Here is a 23,129-nt window from a genome sequence, read left to right as displayed (position 1 = left end):
TCGAAGCTATACTAGGCTGGCCCTCCCCTTCATCGGTTAAAGAGATCCAAAGATTTTTGGGACTGGCCAACTTTTACCGGAAGTTCATTCCCGAATTCTCCAGACTCACCCTACCCATCACCTCCTTACTGAAGAAAGCCTCCAGGCCATTTCAATGGTCCAGGGAAGCGGAAGAGAGTTTCATTAGCCTAAAAAGAAGGTTCTGTTCAGCTCCTATACTGAGACAGCCGGACCAACTACTCCCCTTTATTCTTGAGACCAACGCCTCTGCGGGGGCGGTTGGCGCCGTTCTCCTACAAACTAATCAGGGTCAAGAACATCCCATTGCCTATTTCTCAAAGACCCTTAATCCTAGCCAACAGAACTACTCTGTTATAGAAAAGGAACTTTTAGCCATGAAGTTGGCTTGTCTTGAATGGAGACATCTTCTCCAAGGAAGCTTACACCCGTTCCTGATACGGACTGATCATAAGAACCTACAGATCCTGCGTCAACAAGAGTGCTATAACACCAGACAAGCCCGATGGGCACATTTCTTTGCACAGTTCCATTTTCTCATAACATACATACCCGGAACCCAAAACCAGGTTGCTGACGCATTATCCCGCAGAGATGAGACCTCTCTGGGATACGAAAAAGAACTCATGTTTCCCCATATCAAGATCATTTCCGCAGTATCTTCTTTCCTGGAAAAGGTGAGAGAGGAATCTCGGTCCCCCGAAGACACACTCATACAAGTGGGGAGAACTCCGGTGGATCTGAAGGACGGTTTGTACTTCTCTCGAGGAAGGCTCATCCTTCCTTCACAGGACCTCAGAATACAAGCTCTCCAGTGGTGCCACGACTCAAGGGTAGCCGGGCATAGAGGATTACGAGGGACCCTGGAATTACTGCAAAGATCTTTTTACTGGCCTGGTATGCAAGCCGATACTCAGGCATACATCCAGACCTGTCTTATCTGTATGCAAAGCAAGCATTCCACTCGAAGTCCTCTTGGCTTGCTTCAACAAGACCCGATTCCATCAGGCCCCTGGAAGCATATATCTACAGACTTCATCGTAGACCTACCAAATTCCCAGGGCTGTACCTGTATTATGGTAACCGTGGACTCCTTCTCGAAGTTGGCTCATTTTTCCCCCTTACCCAGAATTCCTTCGGCCTCCCTTATGGCTGAAGTCTTCATGAAAGATATCTTCAGATTACATGGACTTCCCAAAAAGATTGTGTCTGACCGTGGGAGTCAATACACCTCAAAGTTCTGGACAGCCTTGTGCAGACTGCTGGGTATCGAAAGGGCTCTATCCTCTGGGTTTCACCCACAGACCAACGGTCAGACAGAAAGGCTAAACGCTACCCTTGAGCAGTTTTTGAGGTGTTTCATCAACCAACAACAGGACAACTGGGTGTCCCTCTTACCAACAGCTGAGTTTACTTATAACAATTCAGTACACATCGCACTGGGAATCAGCCCTTTCTTTTGTACGTATGGGTACCATCCTACATCCATAGTACCTACCTTCTGGACTGAGACTCCCATACCTTCCTTTGAAAACTCTCTGTATAGTATAAAGGAAGCCCATAACACCGCCAACCAAAGTCTTCTAAAGGCCAATACCCGTAACAAACTACAAGCGGATAAACACCGGAGACCCGTACCGGAGTGGAACAGAGGATCTAAGGTCATGCTGTCCACAAAGTTTTTACCCCGCTGGGTACGCCCTTCTAAACTATCCCCCCGATTTATTGGTCCCTTCGATGTTCTATCCAGGATCAATCCGGTGGCTTATCGCCTCAAACTGCCTAACATTCTTCCTCGCATACATCCGACCTTTCATGCCTCTCAATTACGTCCCTTCAGATCAGGAAACAGAATAAACCCAGACTCCCTACTTTGTCGGCTCCCATCTCTGAAGAATACGAGGTCTCCCATATCCGGGATTCACAGTATCGCAGAGGACGCCTCGAATATCTTATTCATTGGAAGGGGTATCCTTCCTCGGAAGATACCTGGGAACCTAGGATCCATGTACATGCTCCCCGCTTGTTACGTCAGTTTCACAGATTACATCCCGACAAGCCGGGGGGAACCCGACTTCGAGGGGGGCATACTGTCACGACCGCAGGTTCCTGGCGTTTATGGAAGAGGTGGAAACATGGCGGTCGTCTGACCGTGCCGCCACGTTGTGCTCGCTAGCGAGGTTACGTTCTAGTCTTTTCCAACATGGCCGCCGCTGAGATTATTTCTCTGTTCTCGCTCGGCGGTTCGGCGCGTTGCATCTTCTGAATTCTTCTTTGTTGCTAGCGCTCCACAGTACTCTCGCTTATCGGTGATCCGCTCCTGTACTATTTTCCTCCTGTTGTTTCTCTCTCTCTCTCTTCATACCTGGTGCTCCTTTTCTTACACGGGCACTTGTTTTGTTCTCCTCCTTTCTTGCCTCCTGCCTTTCTTGTTTTAGTTTTCTCTCTCTGGACCCCTCTCATTTCAGGGCCGTGCTCTGCATTTATTGCTACTCCCTACCATCAGTATTCCCAGCCTCCCGTATTACCAGCTGGCTTGGACAGTCCTCTCGGATACCTACACTCCAAAGGGGTTTTTGTGCCATAAGGCTTTTCCCCTCGCCGCACTTGTCTGTCGCGGAGGGGGAGTCCCCGCAAATTCTTTCCCAAAGGGTCGCGGTGGCTTCATCCCGAGGCAGACCCTATCTACACAAGGAAAAGAGGACTTTTACTCGTCGACCTCGTGGGAGGAAGTTGAACTTCTCGTCTTCATCAGGTGAGGAGGAAGGGGAATTGAAAGACTCTCAGGGTTTGAGTGGGGTGGACCACATCACGGACAACCCTGCAGATACGCCCACAGCGTCAGACATTGTTGATACCTATACAAGTAAGTTTGCCCGCATCACACAGAGTTTTTGAAGGTAATCACGCCACCATTTGAAGCCTTCCCTGTGTTCAAATCTCACACTTTCCTGTGAAATTTATCCTACCCTCTCCTGGGTCTTTGAAACACCTTCTTAACGCCTCTCTCTGTGTCAGCAGAGCATTATAATGGAAGCAATTAGTGGTTGATTGCCGAAGCAGTGCAGCAGCAGGTAGGCCATTGAGGAGGGAGGTTGTTGCCACATCAGGTATACAAGTAGTGGAGATAAGAAATGGGAGGGGTAGATAAAGCGGGTGTGAAATGACTGCGGTTTTAAAACCTAAAGGATTTGTTTAACCTCACAATAATTTGCATAATGATACTTCAATCTTTCCTTCAGAGTCGGGAAAATAAAGCTAAAACCATTCTCTTTTTGCGCCACAAAAAGAACGAGGTATATATTATCAGGTTCATTTATTTGCCATGCGGGAAATGAACAACATTTACTCTGCCCCCAACCTCCTTCGGGGGTGGCCATGGTCAGAGTGATATCGGTAGGGCTGAGGGTTGGGGGTACTCCCAGCTCTCGTCAAGAAGTGCCCAATCTCCTCAAGGAACCAAATCAAATGCAGATGGGGGGTCACCTGGAGTCAGGGTCCTGGTGATTTTCATAAAAGCAAAGGGCATTTCAGAAACATAAGAAAGACTACAGAATTGTATAATTTAAATATGTCTGTGACAGTGATTCATACATTAAACCTTTTAGCGCAAGAAACCTTTTAGCGCAAGTAATGCAAAATGGGCTCTCTGCTCATTCGTCACAGTAAACACCCTAACAGTAAAATGTCTCTAAAACACAAGTCATATATACTAATTTTGGCAGTGACTCTCTATAAATGTGAGGTTTGGGCTCTTTTTCGCACAGAGGGCGTCAATCAATCATTCAGTTCCCATGGCTTTTGCGATACAGGCACTGCTTATTTGAAAGAGGGAGACCCAGCATGGGAGCAGATCTTGGAGACTACCAGTCTAGCAAGTCCAAGGAGTTTGGGCCTCTGGCCTTCATTTAACGGTGCTCCAGCAAGACACATTTTGGGGGAGCACAGTTCCAACTTGTTCTAGCACAATTCCTCCTGTGCTCATATGTAATTTGTGCACTTTTCAAGCCCGCTATATAACTAAGTATTATTAAGCTCATGAAACCAAACCTCTAAACATATGACGCCATACGGAACAGCGTGCAAGGCAAAATGCTTCTGATGTACCTCCACCTCTAAAGCGTCCTGCGAAACCATGTAGCCACCCTAGCCCTTCTGGACAAGACAGATTCCCTAATATCCCCTACTAGGTTGGACAACAAAACCCTACCAATCCCCCACTCTCTGCACATGACAAATCGTTAGGGTGACCAGATTGTACAGATGAAAAATTGAGACGACTGTGGTGGCTCCAATGAAGACAGGTCACTGGATTGGGGTATAGGTGTTTATTTGGAGACCTTGCATAAACACAGGGGTGAGCAGGTGCTCACAGTTCATGGAGTGTACTCACAGTTCAGTCCTATTGCAGCAGTGCAGTTGGCTTCACTGCACTGATACCACAGTAGATAATTTTTACATCCTCTACTTGCTAGAGCTCCCACAAGGCTTATTGTCAGCCATGGAATTACGCTCTACAAGTAAAGGGACCTTCTTATGATGCAGGCTTCATTTTAGGAGCTGATTCCCAGCTTCAAGGAGGAGCACTGAGGCACGACCGCCCTCGTGGTGCCTCTCTCCACGTCTGCCGAGTTTCTGGCTCTGTTGCACGCATCTTATGTGTAGTCGCGCAAGATCTCGCGTCTCAGGTCCTCACAACGACCAACAACATAAAAGGACTACCCCCCTCACAGCCCATTCCCCAACCCTACACCCGCCTCAAACCACTCCCATTCCCCCCTGCCCTCTCCCCCTCAATCCCACAGTATTTCCAGCACTGTGTAAAGATGCGTCCTAGCCAATGATGACTCCGACATCCAGTGATGTACTAGTGACTTCTTTAATCAGCTCCATGTACATTACATAAGGTATAAGTCAGGTACACATATGTTAAGGGCAACATGCACCAGCACCCTCTCTCAGGGGGTCTACATCTCCAACTGACTCTCACAGAACACATTCATACATCAACATTCTCTCAGGCTGCATTCTCTGTCACTCACTCCAACATTCCATGCATTCTACTCCGAGTCCAGGGGAAGCTTAGTCACTACTTATCTCCCCCTTACCAATAACAAACAACACCTACTAGCAAAAGATACACACTCACAAACACACACCATCCAATGCGTGTGCATCTCTTACCTCAAAACAGGAACACTCTCCACACACACATAAACCCTAAGACCGTCCTCACCCTGTGGGACAAATACTTCTCCAAACAATGCCTCTCCCCTTTTCTACACAGTCAAGAAGAGACGCCATCAACATCAACAAAGATACCCTTCCAAACTCCTCAACATCATCAGGCATAACAGCCCCTCTACGCGTTTGCCCATCTTACAGAGCATTACAACAAAAGCAACCACTCTACTCCCACACACCACACCAAACACACATCTCACTGCAGTTTACTCCATATATCCCTTAGAACCTGGCTGAGTATTCCGAATAGTCAGGTGGCCAACACCCAACAACAAAGTCACCCAAAGTGCCAGTGTCACCACCCCCACAAGTCACCTGTGTCCCAAAGACCACCTTCCACAACCAAAACACTTTCTTTGAGAGAGCTTTAAACATCACATTCACCACCTCACTCCGCACACACTGCACCATAACTCATTGACAATGTCCAAACATACCTCTTCAAAATCATAAACATTTCAAAACTCTGACTTTTTACCAAAATAATTCTACCATTGAATTTCTAATGCTCAAACACTATTACAGTCCCACCTGTAAAAGCAAAGGTTAGTGTGGCCATAGTTCGAAATCACACTTCTGCCTATAAGTGAACCTAACCAGTTCACATTTGCTATAATTATCTCACTTTGTTGAGTTTCGATGCTACCTAATACCTGTATCGCCTATATATGCCATGTACCAGTATCCCCTTAGGTATCTGTATCCCATATATACCACTATCCATCTTGTTGCTATATATATATATATATATATATATATATATATATATATATATATATATATATATATGTCGCTTTGTTCGTCCCCACTGTCCTGCTCACTGATATCCACCATATCACACCACTATACTTACTCTCTGCTATACACCAACATTCAACTAGAACACAGCTATACCATGATGATTCAGCATAGCTGTTCTCATACGAACACAACCCCATGAACACCTCATCACCCAAATAAAACCCAGCTAGCTGAGCACATCCCGCTAGCTTAGGCGTTCCTCAGGCCTAACACAGCCAGAACCCAGTCTAGGTGTCCACCCACCAGCCTGAACACATCCAACTGATTTCATCAGCACCACACCTATCGCTAGAAAGCAGCTATCATCCAACAACCACACCAGCATATCCAGTGCACCCATGCACCATACCACACTCTTTCTCTCTACTGACTTCACCTACAGTTCCCGAGGGCGTTCATCCTACCAGCGCTTTGAGATCATACCAATGATACACAAGGCGCTATATAAATGGCAGGTAACATAGCATAACATAACATAAACTCTTAAAGTCCACCTGTGGGGACATTTTTTTTTTATAACTGTTAACATTAATCTGCATTAGCATCACCCTTCCATTTTTATAACTGTTAACATTAATCTCCATTAACATCAACCTTCCATTGTACTCAACATTACTCTAATGCCTTACCTATACGGAGGCCACATCATCCACACTCATTCAGTGCACACTAAACACACACCCAAAATATGTTTCAATAATAAACAGGCCTCACATGACAACTACATTGACACCACGTCACTCGTAATCTCTGCCGCTTGAAAACATTTGCCCCTAATTGTGCTTAACATTGCCAACACAACGACATAAAAATAATCTGTTTGACTTCTACCGTATCACCAAATTGGTGCAGTGCCGTCCACTGTCACTAAAAAGCAAAACATCACACCACTCTTCCCAAATACCTCTGCTGGCATGATTCACTTCCAACCACAACGATTGTTCATGCTGCACGGTCTTCTTATTCTTTCCTCATTACGCATTTGTTCATTCCCCCCCCCCTTACTCTTCATTCCTCTGCATTGCCCAACCTCACTGCCGCCGTACTCGTGCACTCGCATTTCCTTCGGGCAGCACATTACCCCCAGGAACCGGCACGCTTCAAAAGCAACATTGATAGAAAATGATGGCTTTCCACCGAGTCTTCAACGCGGCCCTTCACCGTTACTCATTCATGAGAAAAGGACTTCTGATTCGCCAGCCGTAATGCTGCGACTTAAGAACGTGTTGCAAGGTTCTTTTTTTTCAGTCCACATTTCTCTGAACTACCGGACCTCACTGGTGACGTTCACAGTCCAGCAACAATCGCCAACACTCCAGGCATTCCTAAATACGTCATCAGTTCATTTGTATCTCCGAGGAAGACGGAGCTCCCTGCAGCAACGATCGCTGTAGCCACAGCATACTCCACGCTGCACCTTACTTCGCATAGTAGGTCTTCTATTATACACCAGCCTTAATCTGCCAGCCATATATTCACTACATCATTCAACAACCCCCAAGTTACACATCTCACTGTCGCTGCATGCTTCACCAGATTTGCTGTAAGCCTTTTAACATTACGCAGCAACACTTTGCGCACAAAATCATAAAGTCTTTTTTCAAAGATTTTGCTTTGCCGAGTGACTAGATGATCGCGGTCACTTCCTCCAGCACCTTTGTATGCTTCTCAAATGAAACAAAACCTGGGTTCTCCAGCACGCTGTAATGGACTCCAAGCAATGCCCCTTTTGGCCCTCAGCTCCTCCAACGTGCTTCTATGGGCCCCAGCCCTTCCAAATGCTCTATAATGACTCCAAGCCCCTTCAATTGCTACAATGGCTCTAAGCCGCTCCGATGGGCAGCCATGGACTCCGAGTCCCGTCAAATCACTGCAAATGGCTCCAAAACCAGCAGTGGGATCCAAGCCCCTCCAATACAGCTATGAGCTCCAAGCCCCTTCAGGTCGCAGTCTTGGGCTCCAAGCCCCTTCATGTAATGGGCCCTGAGCCCCACCAGAGTTCACTTGCCACGAAGCTTCTTGGCATCCACTGTCCTGAGCCTGCTTCCTAGCAGACCCACTGCCCCAGGCCCTGCCATCTACATCCTGCGCCTCTGCACCCAGCGCTTAATGACAACCAGCGCTGCCCCTACCTGAGAGAGGATCTTCTTCTTTGGTTGGGGGGCGGTGCATGTCCCTTCCTTTGTGCTGTCCCCACAGCACAGCCACCATCCTCATCACCATTGTAAAGATGGGTCCTGGCCAATGATGACTCTGACATCCGGCGATGTACTAGTGACTTCTTTAATCAGCTCCATGTACATTACATAAGGTACATCAGGTCAGGTATACATAGGTTAAGGGCAACATGCACCTGCACCCTCTATCAGGGGGTCTACATCTCCAACTGACTCTCACAGAACACATTCATACATCAACATGCTCTCAGGCTGCATTCTCTGTCACTCACTCCAACATTCCATGCATTCTAGTCTGAGTCCAGGGGAAGGTTAATCACTACACACTGCTCCTATACATTGTGTGCTTTTGACTGTGGATGTAAGCTTAGTAATAATAAAAAGAGCTTTTGCTTTGACACATTACAAGCCTTACTGTTCATCCATTAACCAAATGGTCTCTGTGGCACAACAAGTTAATGCAGTGTGCCTGATACAAGGTTGGGGGTTTGAGCCCAGCCTGCCAGGGCATAATTGTATTATTATTGTATTTATTACTTTATAATTGCTGCCAACCTTCCCTTTCCACAAACACTAGGACTGGAAACCCCCCTTTTCCCAACTCCAGGATGGGTTTTTTAAATTAAAAAAACTAGGACGGGGACCGATGGCCCAATTCTGGGGCTGTCCAGGTAAAACCAGGATATCTGGTCATCCTACATCACCAAAGGTGCACCTCTCATGCATATGAACCCTCCTGGAGATTTCCGATTTTTCTTTAAAAAATGTTGCTAGTTTTTACTTTCTCCGTCCTAAAACAATTTAAAACCAAATGGGAAAATTGATTCATCCTACTTTTGGTGGCAAAATCTCCCTCCCATGAGCTGCAAAATGTTAGCATGTATGTCCTCCGCAAAGGAACGACACCCAAATACCGTACCTGTGCTGTACTGTGACATCGTTCTGCAAGAGTTTCTAAAGGCGGAGTACAATGTATTCCAGTCTCCCTCTGACCACGTGGGGGCGTTAGCGACCAAGTTACCGTAGGACGTAGACTGCCTGAACGTAACTGGGAACTCACGTGATCAGCGGTAGGCGGGGCGTTTGTTTGGGTCCCTTTCTCAGATGGGAAGTGGCATAGCATACCGCGCTGAAACCTTGTATCTGTTGAGAGAAGGAAGCCAGCGGGTTGCTTTTGAGTACCTTTAGGATGGACATACAGAGGGGCCGTGGCAGCGGCAGCCAGGGAGTGCCCGAGGTACAGCATGCTATCCTAACGAGTATTGAACAGTTACAGGGATGCCAGCCAGTGTACTGTAACCACAGACATAGCGATGAGACAATTTATTCGGGAGCTCTAGCCTCTGACATACCCAGCCAAGGACAGCTATATACACACACCCCTTGCGACCGTATTGCCTTCAGCTCTACCTCATTTAGAAGAGAGTTCAGTCATGGCACTCGTTCTGCAACTAGTCAAATTAATTCCCCCTTTCACTTGACTGGAACGACCTTTGCAGCAAATAGTAACGTGCAAACATATCTAGCGGCCGCAGTCACCCTAGTCACATGATGCGGTCACTGTGATCTCGTGATCACCATGGCAGATATGATGGAGGAAGGAAGCACATATTTGCAACTGTCTGGCAGGAAGCAAGAGGTCCAATGCAGGGCTTTGTGCTAGTCTCCTAATTTTGCAGGGTGTTTGAGTTAGAAAGTGGATTCTGGCGGTGCTGCTAGGAATTTCAACCAACAGGGAACTGCCTGGCTCTTGCTCTATTAATGTTAAAGGCAGAATTATCCATTTATAGCATTGGTCTTCAAACTGGGGGGCTTGCCCCCTCTAGGGCGGACCGAAGGATGTCCAGGGTGAGGGGCAGACTCTATAAAATGGATTAAGAGGACTGCTTTTACTGTAAAAAAGGATTAAGATGACTGTTTTTAATAGAAAATATAGTTAGTAGACCATCTGCTTATATTTTAAAGAGCCTGTGCCCGTAGAATCAACATTTTTAGCCCATTAGGGGCTCGGTATGAAAACGTTTGAATACCACTAATTTACAGCATGGTGTATGGGATTTGTGCTGTGTCGCAACCATAAATAGTCCACAAGAGGATCATTGACTAACTCTGTTCTTATAAGAGTAGGACAAGTGTATTGGAGCCATGGGGCATAACCGACCCCATGCCATATAAGGGGCTTTCTTGGTTACCTTTGGGTATGATGCACTGCCATACTGGGCTCAAGAGATGTGGTGGATGATCTCAATGAAGTCAACGGACATAAACGTATTTTTGAATTTACCAGCAGAGTTTTACATCCTGGAAATTAATGAGTGATGAATACCGAATGTAAAACAATGACCATCAGCAAGCCGGAGTCAAAACATCACATTTTATGTGTGTGGTGTTTGTTTCATTTATTAAAGTCTTTAAGTATGTTTTATATTGAAAGGTTGCACACTGTTTTCCTAGGCAGAAACTCCCAGGACGAGTTCTTCTTTATTGCCAGGGAGACGTGCATATTTCTTTGCAATTATATCATAGCCAAAGGTCGTCTAGTGCTTATTTTACCTCCAGTTTACCTACTGCTTTTTTGGGTTTGATTGTCTTAATGTGTGGGCAGCATCCTAGGTATCAAGTGTGTGCGAGTGACTCAAGATCATGTCTGTAGCAGCTGTGTAGAGATGCCGTTTTTGTGGGAGCGGTCTATTGCCTTGTTACTTTGTATAACGTAAAAATGTGGGTGGGATCATGGGTACCGTCTTTCTGTATCTTCGAGGTTATAGTGCTGCAAACATAGAATAGGGTGTCAGCGAGAGCATCGTGGCTTCAGTAAGTGGACGTTTTGTTTTGGTGTTATATTCCGTACTGTCAGGTACTACTTAAGAGGCACAGGCAGCAGTGTGGGTTAGAGCATGGCAGCAGCTCAGCAACTGCGTATCTGGATGGATTGTGTTTTGTAATTGAATTCAGTGCTAGGTAGGACTGCATGCTGTCAACCAATGACAGAGACACAAAGAATTGCAGGTAGCATCAATTTCTAGTGAAGATGTACTTTGATAATCATATTCTGACAATTGCATTGTGGGGCACTGTCTAACCGTGGAAAATAAGCTAAATAAAAATACATAAAAGCAGTGGTGTACCTAAAAAGTAGGAACGGTAGGGCAGAATGCCTCATGAAGAAGATTACGGGCACCTTTTTCTGTTGGTATATGATAGCGTATGTTGCAACTTCTGCTGTGGTTTGATACCACCTATAGCCACCTAGTTGTATCATCCATACAAAAAAATATGTAACAGCCACAGTTGGCAGGCACAGCTGTAGTCTGCCAGGATGCAACCCACAAGTAAGAGCTCAGTTTGAAAGACTGTTGGACTGTGAAGGCAAGCCTCTGCATGCTCACACCAGAAGAAATACAACCCGCAATGGAAAAAAGCCCAGGACACTGCTTGCAAGGATAACAAGTATTCATTTCTACAAAAGAGAAATGCATCAGCAAAGAACTCTGCTGCCACCAAACGTTCTGCCAAAATAGGGGTGTGCAGTAAGCTAAAAGGGCACCAGGCATCATCTATGTCGTCATTACATACAGTAAAAACCTGCAAGGCTTGTTGGTGTGATCCTATACATGGTCATCCCAATCCATAGTGGATGCTATGCCATTGGTTCCAGCCTTCTTGTCCGTCTCCGTCCACGTGGGTGCTGCTGGGCTCATCATCCGCAATAAAACAGAGCCTAATGAGCAATTAATTACTTTTGAAAACAAGGCTACTCCGTCATTGTAACAATGCACCTGGCAAAAACAGATTTGGGCCCAGGGGGAGAGCCGAGATCATACCAACTTGTATACTTAACTCATTCCCAGATGCACCAGCAGCCTCCCAAAGTCCTCCACCCTCGCCTTTGAGCTATCATTTCATCCCTCCTTGGCACCTCACAGCACAAATCATGTGAACCAGTCTTGTGTGTTTGTCTCATCCCCCATGTGTAAACGCAGTGAGGTATTGTGCGTCGGGGTGCAGTAGAATGGAAAATAATGCGTTTTTGAGATCTGCAACAGTAAAGTGGGTTGCTTCCTTGGGGGATATTACAAAGTATTGTTGCAGGGTTTGGAACTACAGAAATTTGGCCTGTACAATTTCATTTAGGGGGTGCAAATCCTGTGTAATCCTCCAACTGCCCCCCTTTGCCATTTTTATAGGGTAGATAGCCGTGTTGCATGGGAGATGGATGGTACTGTTATTCCCTGGTTTAATAGAGCAGTGATGGTGTCCTTAATCCCTTCATTCGCCTCCCTTGATAAAGGGTTCTGTCTTGCTCTGGGCAGCACAGCACCTGGCTTCAGTGTTATTCGCACCGGGGTCACTCCTTGTAACAGCCCTACATTATGGGGATTTGTGGTCCAAAGTCTTTCGGGTACCTGTTCTAGGTCTACGTCAATGAAGTGGGAGAGGCTGCAAGGACCATGAGGGGGCATTGAACCTTTTGATACTGTACCATAATTTCACAGGGGATACAAATAGCCAAAACAATTTCACCACCGACTGGTTTGTCTTCAAACAACTCTGCATCAGCTACTTCCCTCAGAGGCACTATCGGATGAATACATAGTACTGTGCACCGCTCGCACCCATCCCGGTCAACTCCTATGACAACAGTTATTTTTGCTGAAATCCAACACACCTTGCAAATTTAGGGACAGTATCGTTCCTGCCACTAACTCGGGGGGTCACCACAGGGGGTGAAAAATAAAATCAGCCTGCACTCGCCAGCAACATTTACCAATTTGGGGCACCACCTCAGGAAGCACTGTAATCCTATACATGAACATGTCTGGGTCCACGGGAATCCCACGTACCACCACCTCTCCCACCCCTTGCATATATACGATAAGCATTGCTGTCATTTTGCACATCCCTGGGGTGGCACATACTATCCCGCTGTCTGTAAAGGAGATAGTCATCTTCAATTTGCTGAGCAAGTCCCGGCCCAACAAATTTATCAGGGAAGTTTCATAATACAACAGAGGAGCCCCCACCCACTCCCCCCATTTTGATGCCAACCGTTTTAATGTATGGAACCATGAGGACGGCCCCAGAGAAGCCTTGTGTGTCAAGAGTTTCACCTGATAGCGGGAAGTTTCCCTCACTGATGCATGATGTAGTGGCATCTGTGTCAACCATGAAGATGTTTCCTATCTCAGCGTCCACCAAGGGCTCCTCTCCAGGGTGGACTTATGGATAGTACTGGGCATGCCAGAGCTTTCTGTGGGCTGTCCTATTCAGGGTAGGTGCTTGTACCGTGGAACGAAAAAGGGTTTCCTCCAATGTCGTTGGCATCCCGGTAAGGTGCAAGTGTGCCGCTAAGCGTAGCATAATTTGCTGCCATGTGTTCTCCATGTAAATCATTGGATCGGGGCATGTGTGGTTGGGCAGCTTGTGGGTTTTGCATTGTACACCTGGGGGTGGAGGGGGCAACTGGGTATATGCCTGATGGCTCTCATATGGCTGTCTGGGGCAGGGGACCACACTTTCTACAACTGGCTCTCACTAAATACTCTCCCTCCAGATCTTTACGTTCCTCCAACACCATCTCTGTGTGTAAAGCGCTTCGCTAAACAGCGAGCTGGTGGCCAAACTCTTTCTGCGGCTGGCTCCCTCCTCTGGATCAGCCTCCCCCTTCCTCTCCGTCTTGAGCTGGATCTCCTCAAATTCTGGAAGCTGCTCAAGACCTTCCTTTTCACCACCTCCTTCCCTTCCTCCCTCTTCTGCTAAACCCCACTGTCGCTGAGATTGGTGACCAGGGCCCTTATGTGTCCTCATGGGTCTTGCCTTCCCACACCCAATCGCCTTCATCCTCCGCCCACTCCCAGCACTTGCCTTGGCACCCATTGGCCTATGCACCACACGCCTGCACTTATTTATTGGCAGCCAACCACTCTCACCAAGTCACTCAACAGCTGCTTACTCCCTCTTTGGTACACCTAGCACTTACCACCCCACTCCCTCATTCATTCTCTCTCTCTGCACTTGCTCGTTCTGAATGCTCACAAGGGCTAGTAGGTCTGCCTCTATCTTTCATTGCTATATTTGCTTTTCTTTCCCATGTTCCCCTGTAGGTGCTTTGAAACACAATTTACTTGATGTATAAGCTCCTTACAAAAGCACAATAAATGCAAATGGATGTCAAACAGGTATGATAGACCTATTGAGTGCCATGTCCACACGCAGTCTTAGTTTTCCTGTGACTTTTACCACAACTACCGTGGGTGACACCCATTACGATGTCTCAATTTTCTCCATCATTCCTTGATTTTACTGCTTTTTGCACTTTAGTTTTCACTTCGCCCTTTATCGACAGTGGAATGTTACTTAACTTTTACTTTCTGCTTTGAGCATGGGCATAATCTGATCTGATGCATATAGCCTTTGAGGCAACCTATTTCCTCTATAAATAAGTCTATTTCTTTTTTTTTGCCGCCAGCATAGATCTGGTTCTTCCAAGCCTGGATTTAATTTGATATCTAGTTTCTTCTGGTGCAGTCAAATGAGTTGTGGTTTGGAGTATTTGCTAGTAAAGTATACTTTTCATGTGGCTGACCTACCCCTAAATTCTAGCTTTGTTGAAAACCACCCTATGAGATCTATCCAGGGTTTTAAATTGCTGGGAGCAATTTAAGTTCTACTTTGAGTCTAGGAGAGCCTGGTTAGCATGAAACAAACAGCTATCTGGAACTACTTTTGGTTCCAAGGCCAATAAATATGGCTGTGTGACATTAACTTTCATTGTTTGGGAATTTCAATAAAAATGAATTAGTATACCTCTAGTACACATTTAAACATAATGGATCCGACATAATGGGCAACAATTTAAAGTGCGTATCTCATGTAGAGGTTAGATTTGCTGTGCTGTGTATTAGCACTTGGTTTGCCAGAGGTAGTTCCTGCCTGTTGGGTGATACCCGACACCCTGGAGCAGGCTTTCGCTCCTGCTCATAAAACTGTAATTTCGAGACCTGACATCCTTATTCCCACATGCCACTGGTTTGATGTCTACTTTGTTCAATTTGTTCCTTTTGAATATCTTATTGAATGTTACCTTTGGCAATCAGGTATATTTTGCTCCTGAGTCAATCATCATCCATATGGGATTATTGTCTATAGTTAGTGTCTTTTGATTCTTGTAACTCTTTTTCCTCTTCTTTTGTTCCTATTGAGAAGACTGCTTCTTCTGACTCTTCATACATCTCATCCAACACGCTTATTGTACTTTTACAACACCTTGGTAAATGACCATTGCGTTTCTACTTATTGCAAACTGTGTTTAGGGTTTGGCAATTCAAACTATCTGTAACGCACCAAGGCTAAATGTCAACAGCAGCAGTAGAGGTAAGCCGCTGAATAAAACAAAGCTTCCTAAATTAATAAAAAGAGGAAGGCTTCAATTGAGACACGCGTGCACAACACTGCATAATCTGTCATGTTCATGCTAGAGGGAAGCGTCTGTTAAATGTGCAATGACATCCAGGAGGACAATATAAAGACAGATGTCTGCGTTGGGGGGGGCATGGCCAGCGTGCATGCCGTAAAGACACGTACCCGAGGAGATCCTGCAACCGGTGGAATTGCGTTGTTAAAAATACCTTAATTCATAACAGAAATAACAGCTACAGACAGAGGAACCTCTCCCCTACAACTGGACGCCACTCCCGTAAGAAATCGTAGTGGGCAAGCCCTGAACGGGATCGAGGAAGAGACGCCCCTCGACCTCCCAAGATGACGGCGCCCGCTACGCACTCGGGCGATGGGACCTGGCGCTCCTGAACAGCGAGGTCCGGACGAGCCAGAGGGGTACCATCTACGCTTGCCCCTTCCTCATACAACCTGCGGTGGGGTGCCGGCTCATCCCTGGCCCCACGCAACCTGGCAGTGACACCCCGAGGATCCCGAAGATTCGGAACCGAGAGGCGGCCTACGGCGGGAGAGGAGACGGGCCCCCGAGATCACAGATGAAGACTTCTTCCTTTTTCTGCGCTGCCTGAGAGAGACCCCGGTCGGAGAAAGAGGCAGCGGAGCTGCTGACGGGGGTTTGGAGGCACAGCTGCGGGGTCCAGCCCGACGAGATCCACAAACGAAAAGATGCCCGGCCGCAAAGAGTGAGAGGCGCGCCCTGGGATTCCCACAAGGGCCTGCCACGGCGAACTGTGAGTCCCCGCAACAGACCCGGGGGGAGGCTGGATTAATCAACCAGTGTGCGAGTGTAACGCTTACCTTGACTTTGCGGGGACACACATGATTGGAACCACTTCACACTGACTCTTCTCCTCAGACTGCGATGCTCCTACACTCTCCTCAATTTCCCAATCTAGGACTCCCTAAAAATAACACAGAAATTCCTTAGGGGAGGTGTGAGAGAATCTGCAACCTGATAATGCAGCTAATGTACTTAACACTGTAAAAATACAAACGCCTTCTAAATTATTCTCTTGTCTTTACCTTATTTATTTTTTGGGTGAGCTCTCCATCCTGCATCTGTGCAGGGGCTCAAGTTCCGTAGAGTGGAATTAATGGAAGTCTTCAATGGCGGGAAATGGGGGGAGGCGCCAACCTGTGTAAAACAACTATGCACCTGGAACAATAACCTACGCCAAAAAACAATAATGCCACAAAAAAGACAATAAGGAATAATACTGCCTAAAGATTTCATGTGTAAACCTGTGACCAAGTGGAGCCCCACTAGCCACTAGACAAGGGGCAGGAGAGCTAATATATGAAGGCTAATGGCGTGTGTAGCAAGGAGGTGAATGAGGAAACTACGGCACTCCCTTGCCGCTTTTTATTAAGTACTGAACTCTAAAATGTAAGCGGAAAAGAAAGGAGAAAAAACAACCGACTCCTTACAGTGTACGCGCGTGAATCAAACTTCACTCAGAGGGCAGAGACACTGCGAGCACAATAGCGCTGCTACCTATGTACACAAACAACGGCTGACTCCTGTCACTGTGAGAGCGGGAGCCTACTTCCCACAGCGAGCGAATAATGCAAGCACAAGCGCGTAGATATCAATGAAAAGGCACAATTAATTTGGCAACAATGTAAACGAAAACCAATACTTGCGGTTTTGAAGCTTCTGACTGGAAGCGGGAGTTACGTGTCAGGAATGCTACTGTAATAATAAAAACACGGAACTCTCGGGGACAACCGCCTTTAACACCTGGGGCTGCAAAAGACATGGGATACCACAGAAAGCACAACGAATGCTATAACAACGAATACTGGATAAAGGGGAAGTGACTGGAACAGATGAGTGAACCGCGCTAAGCGTTGACAGAAACAATCGGAACACGAAGCGCGGAACAGTTGGTGGGAGGGGCTTAAATAGAGGCTGAGCTTTGACAACTAGACCAACCTTGCTCACAATCCGGAATAAACTAGGCGGCCATCTGTGAGAGTCAGGAAGTGACTATCTATGCCCTTTCAGTGCCCTAACTGCCTTTCCCCTTAACCAACAGTGATGAGCAGAAGACCAATTCCTTTTAGGGGCAATTACCCTTTTCCGTGATCATGACAGCGAGTTGGGTTGGAACGCCATATCGGCCCACTGCACTAAGGTCCAGCATAGCCCTGAGAGCGAACAGCCCATGCACCAAATAAACTGGCATGAGGATGTGGTCCTGAGGAGCACATAGGGACCCCCCGACTAACGCAGGTCGGGGGCTATTCGATACACCTGAAGTGAGACCCGACCCCAGCGCAACCAGGAGATTAAGTACGCGCACAGGGGGCCCTACTGAACCTACCCAAGCTGAGGATATCACACAACGACGCCAAATACAGAGATGACCGTGCACCCCGTGTGAGACCCCGGGGGCCCTCAAGTTCGAGTGAGGCCTGGAGATCCACGAGCTACACTGGGGGTCCCCCTGATCCGGCATAACGCTGTGCCTGCCTACACAGCACGCCAACTCGAGGCACAACACACCAAAAACCCCAATACGCGCCTGGCTCGACGCTGGAGGAGACTCCAGGACTAAGATCTAACTGAGCATACAGATCATCTGAGGACTAGGGCGTCCTGCCCAGCACGTGGCATTCACTGCATAGCACCACAAAACCTCCTCCTATGCGGAAGGGACGGCACACTGGACCCAAAGGCATAGATGTCCCCACCCAAATCCAAGACGAACATATTGACGACAATGGACTCCTACAGGACGGTTAGGCCCAACAGTTGCCTCAGCAAGACCCCACAGCCAATGTAGTGCCACCGCAATTGGAAACTGACCCCAAAGACACACCAGTCCTCCAAGCTATTGCAGCACTGCGCGCCTCTGTTGAAACTAAGATAGAAGAAATGAGGGCGGACATGCAGCTCATGCGCCAAGATGCTTGCAATCTAACAGAGAGAGTAAATACGAACGAAGCTACTCGCCAGGACAATGTCACAAAGACCTCAGACCTGAAAGCAAAGGTACTGGACTTGGAGCAGAAAGTAGCGAGACTTGAGGCAGGATCTGAGGACGCGGAGGGGCGCGCACCGCGCTATAACATTAGGATTTTGGGGGTCCCTGAAGACATGGAAGGCCCAGATTCAACGGACTTTGTAGAGATACTGCTCCTGCAAGAAATAGGGGCGGGAAAACTCTTGCAAGGGTTTTCAGTGGAACACGCCCACAGGTCTCTCCAAAAGCTCCCCCCCGCCAGGCTCACACCCATGTCCGATAATATCAAAAATTCTAAATTTTCGCAACAGAGAAGCGATACTGCGACATTCCAGAGATGTCGAGGAGATTAGGAGACAAGACTCCAGAATAGTCATATACCCTGACTACACCCCTGTGTCCAGCAAGCCAGGAATTCCTTCATACCGGTGAAAGCCAGGCTGCGAACACTTAACCTCAAATATATGCTGCTCTACCCATCTCGCCTCAAAGTTTTGTATAAAGGAAAGGCAATCTTTCTAGAGACCCCTGCTGCAGCAAACATGTGGCTTGAGCACAATAATTTAGCAGAGAACGGAGAGGAACCACAGAAAAGCAGATAAAAGAGAAACAGGCACTGTGAACACGAACACCAATGGAAGGTCCCACGCTGGAGATAAGATGGTTAATAAAATAACGCAAGGAACTGTATCAAGATAACGGCAACATCGGGCAGGAGCACAAAGAACCACGAGCAAATACATTGCTGACCCACAACGCAAGGAAAGTGCAGGTCAGATGCCTACACACTACCCGCACCGAAAGGCCTGGAGTGGCCCAGATGGCTCGGTCGCCCCCGAGCGCTGCAAGTTGGAAGCAACTGCTGGGGGCAGTTTGCATTTAAACGTTTCGTTTTATTTATTCACCCGAATGAAGGTTCCAAAAGTTGGTAAATCTCCAGAATACATCGAGATGAAAGCAGGGACGAGGGCGGGAGGGGGGGATACACTATGGGTACTCTCCCTGCGGGATGGCGAAAACCAGCAACACCCACCCTATAGTACCATGGCGGGGAAAATAAAAATAATGATATGGAACGTGAGGGGCCTTGGTACTTATCTCCGAAGGAACAGAATCAAGTCATACTTGCACAGGAAAAAGGTGGGAATAGCGCTTTTACAAGAAACACACCGCACTGCAGAATCCATGATCAAACTCCAGGAACACTGGGACGGGCAGGGATTTGGAACTGCCGATTCAAAGTATGCTAGAGGGGTATATACCTGGATTCACCCCAACTCCCTTTCCGACTATCTAAATTTGTAAGTGATCCGGAGGGCAGATATGTGATACTATGGGGACATATTGAGCAACAAGAGCTATGCATAGTGAACTCTTAATTACCCAACAACAACAGCTCGGCCCACTTGACCTCGATGTACGCTAAAACCACACAACATAGAAATAGTCTGTTCTTCTGGGGCGGGGATTTCAACTGCGCGCGTGACCCAACACTAGATAGATCATTACCACCATCACAACAGCTGCCACAACCGCGCTAAACATGTTGATAGACAAGTTAGACTTGGCTGATATATGGAGGGAGCATAGACCATGTGAGCACAATATGGGAGGCCCTAAAGATAGTGACCTGGGGTGTGATTATGGCAAAAGCAGGTGGCATCAGAGGACTGCTCTGTGATGAACTAGCTCAAGGGGAAGCAGAGATTGAGAGGCTTATTACTGATCCCACAGACCCACAGCGGCACAAAGATAGGCTTAGGACACTCCGAGATGAATGCTCAAACACCTGGAGTAGACTTGCTAAGTTCGATTACGTTACCAGAACGAACAGGGCACACATAGAGGCGGACAGACCCAGTAGGCTCTTAGCCTGGCTCTGTAGAAAGGAACATCCCAGGCACACCATCACCATGATACAAGACTCGCAGGGGAATACACACCAGACCCAGCAAGACATAAATGACACCTTTAAGCACTACTACACACACTTATACTCTCATGAAACTCGAGTATCTGCAGACTAGATAGCCAACACCCTAGAAGAGATAGGGTTGCCCAGGCTTTCTTCAGCACAGACCGAAGCCCTAGAGGCAGACATTACAACAGACGACATTGCTGAAGCGATTAAGATGCAAGCTACGTGCAAGGCCCCTGGGAGCGACGGGTTACCCCCGGAATTTTACAAAACCTATGGCTCCTCCCTGATACCACTCTTACATGAGGTCTTCCAAGAAACATATGAACGAGGTATCCTACCTGATAGCATGAGGGAAACCCTAGTGATCCCAGTTCTTAAACCAAACAAGCTGGCTGAACACTGTGATTCATATCGTCCGCTAGCTATGCTTAATTGCGATGTCAAACTGCTAACTACGATCCTAGCTCAGAGGCTGTCCAGGCTGATAGGTGTTATTGTGCCCGTGGATCAATGCGGGTTTGTCCCAGGCCGGAACACGACCATGAACTTACGCAGATTTCAACACATCATTAAACAAACAGACACAAGCACCAAACCCTACGCCCTACTATCACTTGATGCCATTAAGGCATTCGATTCTATATTTTGGGAGTGGCTGCTAGCAGTCTTAAAGGAATTTGGTTTTGGCCCAAGATCCATCAGGTGGATTTGAATACTCTACACCAAGCCAAGGGCACGAGTGAAAACTGAGAGACACGTATCAGAAGTTTGGGACATATGCAGAGGCACCCGGTAAGGCTGCCCGTTATCTCCCATGCTTTACATACTAGGCCTAGAACCCATCGCTATTTATTTTCGAAAGCAATTTTTTGATGCCGGAATAAGGCTCGGAGGGATAGATAACATCATTTCACTCTATGCGGACCATGTCCTGCTGTATGTCAGAGACCCACACCTTAATGTCCCAGCCATGCTGGAAGTTCTTGACAATTTTTCTAAAGTCTCAGGCATACAATTTAGTAGGGCAAAATCCTGCCTATTCCCGCTAGCAGGCCTTAAAGACAGGGGCGCGAAGGAGCTCCCAACGCTAGGGATACAGTGGCAGACTACCAAGTTTCGCTATTTGGGTATCCAGATCATGCACATCCCACAACTGATGCGTGAACACAACACAGAAGCAGTAATACCCACACTGCGCAGATCAATGACCTTCTGGGCAAAACTCCCACTGTCAGCAATGGGCAGAATTTTGATAACTAAAATGATCGTCCTCCCTAGGCTCCTGTATAGATTCCAAAATGTACAATATTACATCCAGAACCCGTCCTTCCGCCTACTAGAGTCGATAGTCCGAGAATTCATCTGGGGACGGGGCAGGCACAAAATAGTGCACTCCACATTGGTCTTACAATATGCCCAAGGCGGAATCCAACTCCCGAATTTCGAGAAAAATTATCTAGCAACGCAACTCAGCTTTGTATCTAAATGGTTAGCTGACGAGACCCCATCTAAGACGCCCCTGCTACAGTCCCTGATCTTCCCACTGCAACTAAAGGAGCTTATTTGGGCGCCACATCACCTACTGAGAAACACACCCTTCATAGCCACCCTGGGAAAACAAATTTGGCAAAGAGTGAAGTCACTAAGACACCCAATACACTTGTACTCCCCGGAAATACCATTGGTCTGGGGCCTGTGTAAAATGGACTCGGACTTGCTGCACCTCAGGGTCTGGGAGAAGAAAGGGGTTTACACATGGGGAGACCTATACGAAGAGGGTTCCTTCAGGGAGTTCAGTTCATTGCAGAGCACAGATGGGATACCCACTGGTCAATATTTGTGGTATCGACGGATACGCGAAATAGCACGACATAAATGGGACACCTGGCCAGAAGAACCCGAGGCGGATCCTCTCACAACTCTGCTATACAATTTAGGCGAGGGACAGAAATTGGTCTCCCAAATATACAGCCACCTCAATGATAACCCCAACCCAAAAGGAGAGACACTGAAATGCAAGTGGGAGACAGACACTGGGCGAGAAATGTCGGAAGGAGAATGGAACAGGGCGCTAGCATTTTCCAAGGCTGTGTCCAGAAAACACAGATTCCGCTTTATACAACTAAATGTCCTGCACCGGACATACCTCACTCCACACAGGCTAATGACATTCAACAAGCAGGCGAGCCCTAACTGCCCATGGTGCAAAGTGGACAAGGCAGATCTCATACACATGTTCTGGGAATGCAACACAGCACAATCCCTATGCGCAAAAGTCAAGCAGACATATGAGAAAGCGGGCACCCCCACTTACTGATGGTCCCCCGAGGAATGCCTCTTGGGAACATATCCCAGACCAGCCAAACTTAAACACTGGGTGAAACTAATGGACTTAACTGTGCATAGTGGCTAAAAGGCATATCGCCATATCCTGGAAAAAGCCAACGGGGCCCAGTCACAATGCTTGGCGCAATGAACTTATAAGATGGGTTAACGCAGAAAGAAGGGCATGGGAAGATAGCGTCACCAGGTCAACCGACG

At 47.3% G+C, this 23,129-nt stretch overlaps 1 protein-coding gene and 1 long non-coding RNA gene across 3 annotated transcripts in view; one reads left to right on the top strand and one right to left on the bottom strand.

Moving 5' to 3' along the window:
* LOC138489041 (uncharacterized) overlaps positions 1-9,227 on the bottom strand; it is a 262,875-nt gene extending 253,648 nt beyond the window's left edge. The window contains exon 1 of the long non-coding RNA XR_011274746.1: positions 9,160-9,227. This is a non-coding gene — a long non-coding RNA (uncharacterized lncRNA). The remainder of the gene's footprint in view (positions 1-9,159) is intronic.
* A 108-nt stretch (positions 9,228-9,335) lies between these two features.
* The window catches only part of CCDC93 (coiled-coil domain containing 93), a 2,015,088-nt gene continuing 2,001,294 nt past the window's right edge, over positions 9,336-23,129 (top strand). For both annotated transcript variants that reach the window (XM_069616593.1, XM_069616592.1), the window contains exon 1: positions 9,336-9,477. In XM_069616593.1, the coding sequence (XP_069472694.1) occupies positions 9,430-9,477 (48 nt within the window). In that variant the 5' untranslated portion in view covers positions 9,336-9,429. The remainder of the gene's footprint in view (positions 9,478-23,129) is intronic.

Source organism: Ambystoma mexicanum, chromosome 9 (assembly GCF_040938575.1).
Source record: "Ambystoma mexicanum isolate Mex_15411 chromosome 9, UKY_AmexF1_1, whole genome shotgun sequence".
Lineage (NCBI taxonomy): Eukaryota > Metazoa > Chordata > Amphibia > Caudata > Ambystomatidae > Ambystoma > Ambystoma mexicanum.
Note: the sequence above shows the minus strand (reverse complement) of the source record. Positions and strands in the feature narration are given on the sequence as shown.